General features: G+C 39.7%; 1 protein-coding gene across 1 annotated transcript; it reads right to left on the bottom strand.

Moving 5' to 3' along the window:
- Positions 1-1,965: 1,965 nt before the first annotated feature.
- KRT27 (keratin 27) lies at positions 1,966-6,770 on the bottom strand. Its single transcript, XM_003414718.3, has 9 exons — positions 6,706-6,770; positions 6,297-6,675; positions 5,743-5,825; positions 5,188-5,344; positions 4,764-4,925; positions 4,538-4,663; positions 2,920-3,137; positions 2,256-2,305; positions 1,966-2,138 (listed from the first exon to the last, which is right to left on the bottom strand). The coding sequence occupies exons 1-9, from the start codon at positions 6,768-6,770 to the stop codon at positions 1,996-1,998; spliced, it is 1,383 nt and encodes a 460-aa protein (XP_003414766.1). The 3' UTR covers positions 1,966-1,995.
- Between the last annotated feature and the right edge of the window lie 2,579 nt (positions 6,771-9,349).

Genomic DNA, 9,349 nt, shown 5'->3' with positions numbered 1-9,349 from the left:
TCCCACAAAATGGCTTCCCTGGTTTGTTTTCAAAGCATGAAACTCTGGCGATTTTATTTAATGTCGGACTGACTGGATTTAGGTTTTTATCCTGTCTCTCGCTAGAAGGAAGTTGGCGTCACAGCATTCTCCTCACACAAGTGTTTGAGTTGACACAGTGGCAGTTGCTGTGGAGTTGGCTTTCACTCAGGGTAATCCCCCGTGTGTCAGAGTACAGTTGTGCTCTATAGGGTTTTCAATTACTGATTTTCTGGAAGTACATAGCCAGGCTTTCTTCCAACGCACCTCTGGGTGGATTTGAACTTCCAACCTTTCAATTAGCTGCCAAGAGTGTTAACCATCTGCACCACACAGGGACTCCAAGGCTCTAATTAGCATGGTATTAGGTAGTGGTTATGCACATAGACTCTAAACCACACTGGCTGGATTACCACTCCATCCCCTCTAGTTATCAGCAGGGTGACCTTGAGCAGATTTCTCAACCACTCTCTGCCTCAGTATCCTTACCTGCAAAATGAGGGTGATAAATAGTACCTACTTCATAGAATTGTTCCGAGGATTAAGTAATGCTTAGAACAGTGCCTATAACATAGTAAGTGCTGGTTATCAATGATTATTGATTCTTTCCTGGAAGTTATCTTAAAAAGTCCGGAATATAGCCACTCATTCCTGTGTTAGTTAAAAGAGTTTATTCCCTGATGCATGACTGGTTGGTGGTCAGGTATCTCAAAATACTCAGTAAATAAATCTGACAAAAATTTTAATTAAGGAACCATGCGATAGGATGTTTTCTTATGATTTTGATCAACTGCTTATAGGTTTATGAAGGTATATGGTGTGAAGAAACAAAAACAAGCCCATTGATGCCAAATTGATTTTGACTCATAGTAACTATATAGGACAGAATAGAACTGTCCCATAAGGATTCCAAGGAAAGCCTGGTGTATTTGAACTGCTAACCTTTTGGTTAGCAGCCATAGCTTTTAACCACTATACCACCAAGGTTTTGCCTTAGAGTCACTTGGATGCTATTAAGCACATGTAGGAAAGAGAGGAGGGAAGACAGCTTTTAAGTTATTGCAGCTCAACTGTCCTGAGCCAGTTCTGCAGAGTTCAGTAATACAGTGTTGTTTACAGAGAAAATCTGCCATTAGTCATCCTGTTACCGGGTTGGGATGGAAGAGCCAATTCCCTCACCCTCACATAAGCCTATGGAGAATTTTTTGCTGAGTTTACACCCCTGTGATCCTCACCAAACCTTGACCCACAAGTTAGAGAGGTAGGCTCATTGACGGTAAACACAAAATATTATTTCACTGAAAGTTACATTTGACTTGAAAGAGAGACACATTGGTCTTTAGTCTTGGGTGGCAAAATCTGAGTACTGGTGAATTCCCACCCCCATGGAGACGTGATTAAGACCCCTCCTGGAATTCTCCAATTACCATTCTCCCCTAGACTCTCTCTCTTCCTTCTACCTTCAAATTCCACTATTTATGGGTGTTCTTTACTTTTAGGATATTTCCAGTTCTTCAATTCCTTATTTCCACTTCTGTGAGTGTGTTGAGCTCAGAGACCGGACTTTATTGACTATTTTATCCTCATTGTCTGTAGCTTAGCATGTGAAGGAAGATTTCAAATTTTACAGAGATGTGAAAAAGACTCCAACTAGTCTACCTGTTAAATTTACTCCTGACTTGTGAAGACCATTGAATTAAAGAGAAGAATTGGAAAACCAGTTTCAGCTTCAATTGGGGGGTATATTCAAAATGCAAAGATCAATCAGAACCAGTGAAGATGACTTGCAACAGGAAGAACTTTTATTGAAACACCACCATAGAGAAAATCAAAGAAATGTTACTATTCTAAAAACCATTTGTCTTAATTCATTGAAAGAAAAGCAGAAAAATAAGAGGCCTTATTTAGGAACCTAGTTTCAGTTTGGCAGCTTAATTTAGGGACCTGCTCTTTTTTTTCTTTTGGAGGGGCTGGAGTTCAGGAAGGCACTCTCTGTTCACTCTTGGCATTGATGACTTTGGTGGATTTCTCTTCCATGGTGTGAACTCTGGATGAGATAACTTTGCCACGGGGGTCTATTTCTTCAACAACTGTCTTAACCATGGTGGTTTTAGATGGATCTAGAATGACACATATGAGCTATTGGAATTTATCAAATTCATAAATGGGGAATAATTAACTCATTATTTGAAACATATACGAGTGAGCCCTGAATGTTCAATACAACTTTTGTTTACCTTTTGTCTGATTTCCTGGTCCTCCATAGCTTTTGGATTTAACACAAGAGCTGTAAAAATATAGAGTTTGCATTAATTATTTCTTTCTGTCTTTTGTTGAGGAAACTGAAAAACAATGACTTAAGATGGGAGCTCACTAAATTCTGAAATAACACTACAAGGGGTTTTATGTACACATGATCTGGATCATAGATACAGTAAAACCTGTGAAACCTGGAACATGTGTAACGTGGAAACTTGTCAGAGAAGCAAAACTCAAATATTTTCCACTAACAGAGATCGACAGAAAAGTGGTAAGACTACACCCTGTCAAAGGCGTAAAACCTGCGAGACCCGACAAAACAAGACAATTCTGTCGAGTTCTGGCTTAAACTGTACATACTTTGTGCTTAATTTTAAATAATCTTTAATAACCTTGGGAGTCCCTCAGTGGTGCAAAAGCACTCAGTTGCTAAACAAAGGTTAGAGGTTTGAGCCTACCCAGAGGTGCCTCGGAAGAAAGGCCTAACAATCTACCTCCAAAAATCAACCATTGCAAACACTATGAAGCGGAGTTCTACTCTGATACACATGAGGTTGTTATGAGTTGGAGTCTACTCCATGGCACTTAGTGTTTTTTTAATAACCTTAAAATAAATTGTTTCTCAATGAGAGCAGTACACACCCATCCTCTCCATCTATCAGGAGGCAGTAGGTCTCGATCTCCTTCTCCAGATGGACCTTGATGTCAAGGAGCTGCTCATACTCGAGTTTCTGGCCCTCGGTCTCGGTTCTGACCTGATGCAGCTGCTCTTCCAGGGCCCCGATCTGAGCCTGGATTTGTGCGAGCTGCGCACAGTAGTTGCCTTCGGTTTCTGTCAAGGAGCACTCCAGGGAGTGTTTCTGTGGATTTGTAAGACATGGTTTAGTAGAAAATGTCACATATTGTTTTCAGAATATGGCAAGGCATGCACTTAAGAGATATTTAGAAGAGTTATCTTTACATATTGTAAATATCCACATTCATCCAAAACATACCAATGTTCAAGATTAATTGTTGTCATACGATTTTTCTGTTTGAGAATTCTATTAGATGTCATACGATTTTTCTATTTGAGAATGACACAGTTGGTAGTGAATGTTACTCACATGGCCAGGTGGGTTAGAAAAGATGAAATTGTTTCCTCACAGGGCACAGTCTAAAGACACCACCCCACTGCTCACATAGCCTTGCTTTCAAAGTCTGGCAGGATTTGTTACTTTCCCTGGGAATGAAAGTTCCCCTACACCTTTTATTACCTCATTTCTAATCATATAATGGCCTTGTCTCATGAGGATTGTAGTTCTTCTATATAAAAAAAATCCTATAGTAAATTGCATAAACTTTCCAAAAGTGGAATGACCCAAAGAAAATAATTACTTTTTAAGGTTTTAAATAGTTTGATTCATTGGCTTGTGAATCCAAATGTGTTTATGTAGATCCACAGAGGGACACTTGCTGTAGTTTTACTTGGAACAGAGATGAGAGTGCCTCATTCTTTCATCTACAGGTATTTATATAAAGTCCCAATTTCATACATATTCACAGTCTTTTCTGTGGATAAACTCTGGAGGCTTACTAGTCCTAGTGGGAAAAGTACGGAATTTGGAGATAGGAAATTTGGAGAGAAATTTGGCCTCCTTCGTATCCAGCTGTGGGACTCTGGGCAAATCACTTAACTTTCTTGAATTTCGGATTCTTCTTCAGGAAATAATGACATGGGTTATAATGTCTGCCCTGCCCATGCCCCAGGGTCATTGTGAGGCTCATATGTGGGCGAAAGTGCTGGGTAAACCTTTAATGAAAAAGGTTATTATTATCATTATGCATATTTAGCTTTATAGACAACCTTCATGGCTCTACTTGGCTTCTTGTTCCTGCCACTTAAGAAGGAACCTGGAAGTGCTCTTAATTAGGAGGCCAGGAGGCATGCAAGATGAAGACGCTAGGAGGGGTGCAAAAGAAGTTTTGCTCACCGTGGACTGCAGATTTTGATCACTGGACTGGGAAGAGAAGATCCAGGGTAAAAACTTATTTTTCAAGTATCCCAAAATAAGTGTATTTGCTGTTTTCTAACGTTTCATAATTACTAGCATCTAGGTGGAATTTTCAGGGAAAGAGGATTCTAGTGGGCAGAATGCAAATGTATCCTATTTCAAGCACTGTAGTGATTAAAAACTAAAATCAAATGTCATTTGGAAGAAAGCTGTCTTTAATTTCTTTTTTTAATTTCTAAAGCAAATCTGTTGCGATTTTCACTTACCATGGCTAAAAGAGACTGAAGTTCGATCTCCAGGGTTTGAAGCGTACGTTTCATCTCAGTAAGTTCATTACGAGCTGAGGTGGTGGCACCAGCATCGTCGGAAATTTGCTGCTGCAGCGATGCGCTCTGAAAACGTGTTAAGGTATGTTAAGGCGTGTTGAGGTGTGATAAGGCGTGTTAATGGCTTAACCATGTAACACGTAAGTGCGCCGTAGTGTGGCTTTACCTTTTCGTTGAACCAGGCCTCAGCATCCCTGCGGTTCTGCTCTGCAAGGTCTTCATACTCAGCGCGCATGTTGTTCAGCAGGACGGTGAGGTCCACCCCCGGGGCCGCGTTCATCTCCACGTTCACGTTGCCTCCAGCGGCGCACTGCAGAGCCTTCATTTCCTGGAAGAGTTTTGGTTAAACAAATTAGGATTGGAATATTTTTAAAAGAGCAAAAGGGACAGGATCCATATGCTTAGAAACTTTTTTGTTTGTTTTGAGGGGGGTGGATAGAAACATTTCAAACAATCCAAGCCATATGGAGAATTTGACAAGGTCCTTCTTAAATATTAATTGAAGATGATACATTTCTCATCTGAAATGAATCTTAAATTTTGGTAGGGAGGTAGGTGGATTGTGGAAGTGAGGGAAGAAGAGCTTCTACCTCCTCGTGATTCTTCTTGAGGTAAGCCAGTTCCTCGCTGAGAGTCTCCAGCTGTATCTCTAGGTCAGTTCTGCACAAGGTCAGGTCATCCAGGACCCGGCGCAAACCGTTCATATCCGCCTCAACGCTCTGGTGAAGGGCCAGTTCGTTTTCAAACCTTAGAAAAATGTTTGCAAGTTCCGTCCGTCACATTAGTCAAATCACTTTTTAGATCACTGTAAAGCTCAAACTTAGCTTTGAGGTAAAAACTGTTAAAATACACTTAAAACTTCAGTTAGCGCACCCTTAAAACAATCCATTTATTTCTTGGAAGAAAGAGAAATGGAATACTCAAAATTCTCTTTCGTATGACCTTGGCATTCATCTACATTAGCCCCGAATTTCCCAAACACATAATCTAGTAGGCTCCAGCCTGCAATTCAGCTAGTCATTCCAACATGCATTTGGTTTAAAACAAACAAACAAAAGTAAAGCACTGAGCCGAGTTGAAGTAATCTAAATAAAAGAAGGAAATGCTTAGGTAGCTTTTTTCTGTTTCTTTTCAGCGTTACTTACTTTAGTCTGAAGTCATCGGCTGTTAGCCTGGCATTATCGTTTTGCAGGACAACATGGGCATTACTTGTAGTTGCAGAAATTATCTGATAAATGAAGAGTCAGATAAGAGCAAGGAAATATTAAAAAAAATAATTTCAAATTTCCTTGAAATGAAGTCACTTCTGAAATTAAACTAATATTTCTGGCATTCTGTCTTCAGTAATATGTTGATTCTTTTGAAAATGGGACATTTACATATGGCTTCTTTTACACCCCACCACGCCCATAAAAAAAAACTATGGAAAAGCTGATAAATGTATAGCTGGAGACACTGGGCAGTTTTTGATATTTTAACATTACTAAAAGCATAAACATGCTTATCTAATACCAGATAATCGGTAGGCCATATTCAAAGATTAGAGCTTTAAGATAGGTTATTTTTAATATTAATAATGTATTACTAACACTTATAAGTTGAGAGCAAAGCTCTGCTCTTTGCCATAGCGTATACATTTTGTGTATGTGTGTGGCTAAACACTCATGGGTGTTAACACTCATGACATTATGTTTCTTACCTGGTTCCTGAGGTCTTCAATTATTGGGAAGTATCTGCTGTAATCATGATCAAGACCTCGGCAAGAGCCAGGTCCAAATTTCTCATACCACCCCTTGATCTTCTGTTCCAAGTCGGCGTTGGCCTCCTCCAGTGCTCGCACGTTCTCCAGGTAGGAGGCCAAGCGGTCATTGAGATTCTGCATGGTCACCTTCTCATTGCCAGAGAGGAGGCCGTGTTCATTCCCAGTGTAAGCAGCACAGGAAGCGCTTCCCCCGACTAGCCCCCCGCCATAGCCTCCTGCCGATGAGCTGCCCTCAAAGGCACAAGAGAAGCCACTTCCAATGCCTGGCACACTGCATGCATTTCCAGCCCCAAAGCCAGCTCCTCCACTGGAGAACCTCACAGAGCCAGCTCCTCCACTGGAGAACCTCACAGAGCCAGCTCCTCCACACGAGCCCAGCCGTCTGGATGCTGAAGAAAAGCGCACAGACATGGTGTCTAGACTGGAGCGTTTGTTCCTAGAGTGAAGCTCTGATGGTGAATGCCCTATTTGAACAGTTTAGTTGGCTTTTATATACACATTATTAGGGTGTTTCTGGACAAACTTTGCTATCCATAGCAAAATGATGTTTGCCAGCTCATCATGAATTATCCATAATTGGGCGACATTTTTTTTTTTTTTTTGTAATGACTGTCTTTACCCTACTGTGTCCATTTCTGTAGATGGATAGTTACCTTGGGGTTATTTTTTTTTTAATCTCTGGAATGGGACAGGGTGGAGTATTATCAAGTTTATTATAGTGATGCAGGTCAAATTTAGTATGAGTAATTCTTCCTGTCTTCCAGGCTTCAGGAATAAAAAACCCCTCTAAGAATAAGAAAGTGTAATAAATGAATTTCTCCTTTCTTTGCCCAAGCCAACACATTGCATTGTCTCCAGCAAGTGAAGCATCATAGTCTTAGTTTGCTATGGATAATATGATCTTTCTTCCAGGTATGTTGAGAGCAATTTGAGACCATGGGCCTATAGTATAGGCCAGGTCCTAAATGGGAATTAATGACTTACATGGAATCTTCTTTGGAGACAGAAATTTTTGCCTTGATCCTTAACCCTCTGGAGCTACCATTTCATCTTTACTGGTTTTTTGTCTAATCTTGGTTGCTAACCAGGAAGGGGATTGGTTAACCTCTCTGGCCCTCAGTTTTTTCATCTGTAAAATGAAGAGAATAGACTTCCAACAGTTGGCCTCTGTGTTCCCTTTCTAGCTCTAAATTTCTCATTTTTGCATTTCTTTCTTTTACATATTTTCTTTTTTCGATTTCTACAAAAAATTCCTGGTCCTGCCACTTTACTGATATTCATCTCTCAAAGGTCACAAATCATACCACATCTTCAGTATAATCGCTTTTCATATTTATTCTACAACCTCTTGGTAACGTTTGGTACTTTTCTACCTCTCTGGTTGATCCTCTTCTCTCTTCCATTAATAGCTCCTGTCATTCTTTATAGTTTTGTGTTTGGTGTTCTTGTTTTCTACATACTCTCCTTTGGTGATCTCATCCCTTCTCATGTCTTCTGCTCTGTGAATAATTTCTAAGTCTACGTCTTTACCACTGGCCTCTTTTCGTTTCTAGATCCACATCTTACTATGCCCACCAGAAATTTCTATCTGAATGTTCTGTTGTGACTGCCAACTCAACACTTGATTAGCTGTTGGTAGAATTACCCTAAGTCATGCTCAGAATTATTAAGAAACCTTTATTATTGCCATCTTCTATCAGGTCCACATCCAATAAGTGACTAGGTTCTATTGAATCTACGTCTGCAGCATCTCCTGAAACTGTTTTCTCCTTTCTATTCCCTTTGTCATTATTTTTTAACTCCATTATTAGAATCTTACTTGATCTTATTGGGATATTAATTGGATTTCTGGGTTTAAGTTTTTTTTCTTACCATCATGCTCAATAGTCAGGTGCCAAGGTAATCTTCTTGAAGTACGCTACCATTCATATAACTGAAAGGACTTGGGCGCTTGAACCAGATATATTAGCATTCTTCTCCCAGCTCTGACACTTTCTAGCTGTGTAACCAATGCTAAGTTCATTTCCTCTGAGCCTTAGTTTTTTTTATTTCTGAGATGGAGAAATTACTTGTGTTGTTGTGTGGATTAAATGGTAGTTAAGTGTGTAAAACAATTATCCTTGTCAGTAATATGTAGTCACTGAGTATCTCTTCTCTTTCTCCACTCTCCTCCTGTTTAAAATCTTCAATGATTTTCCATCAGCTTTTTTTTTTTTTTTTAGAGGCTAGATGAAGCCCCTTTGCATGACATTTAAAACTCTCCTTGATATAGGTCTTACCTTACCAGGCCTGTCCATTCCTTTATTTACTATTCCCCTAGCCCACCTCTTTGCCTTTGTTCATGTTGCTCTCTCCACCTGTTTTGTTTTCTTCTTAAAATTAAAATTACCAGGATTTATTTGAGAGCTTGCATTTGCCAAGAACAACTGACATCACTTTTAATTAGGTTGAAAATGAAGTTGTTAAAAATATAAATTTTTATGACCTGATACAAATTGGCACTGGAAGTGCTCATTCCTGTATGCCAAGAAATTTTGAAGACAGCTACCTGGCCAACCAACTGGAAGAGATCCATATTCCTATTCCCAAAAAAGGTGATCCAACTGAGTGTGGAAATTATCGGACAATGTCGTTATTTTCACATGCAAGTAAAATTTTGTGGAAGATCACTCAAAAGCAGCTGCAGCAGTATATTGACAGGGAACTGCCAGAAATTCAGGCCAGATTCAGAAGAGGACGTGGAACTAGGAATATCATTGCTGGTGTCAGATGGATCTTGGCTAAAAGCAGAGAATACCAGAAAAATTTTTACCTGTGTTTTATTGACTATGCAAAGACTTTCAACTGTGTGGATCATAACAAATTATGGATAACATTGCGAAGAATGGGAATTCCAGAACACTTAATTGTGCTCATGAGGAACCTGTACATAGATCAAGAGGCAGTTGTTCAAGCAGAACAAGGGGATACTGTGTGGTTTAAAGTCAGGA

Source organism: Loxodonta africana, chromosome 18, assembly GCF_030014295.1.
Source record: "Loxodonta africana isolate mLoxAfr1 chromosome 18, mLoxAfr1.hap2, whole genome shotgun sequence".
Classification (NCBI taxonomy): domain Eukaryota; kingdom Metazoa; phylum Chordata; class Mammalia; order Proboscidea; family Elephantidae; genus Loxodonta; species Loxodonta africana.
Note: the sequence above shows the minus strand (reverse complement) of the source record. Positions and strands in the feature narration are given on the sequence as shown.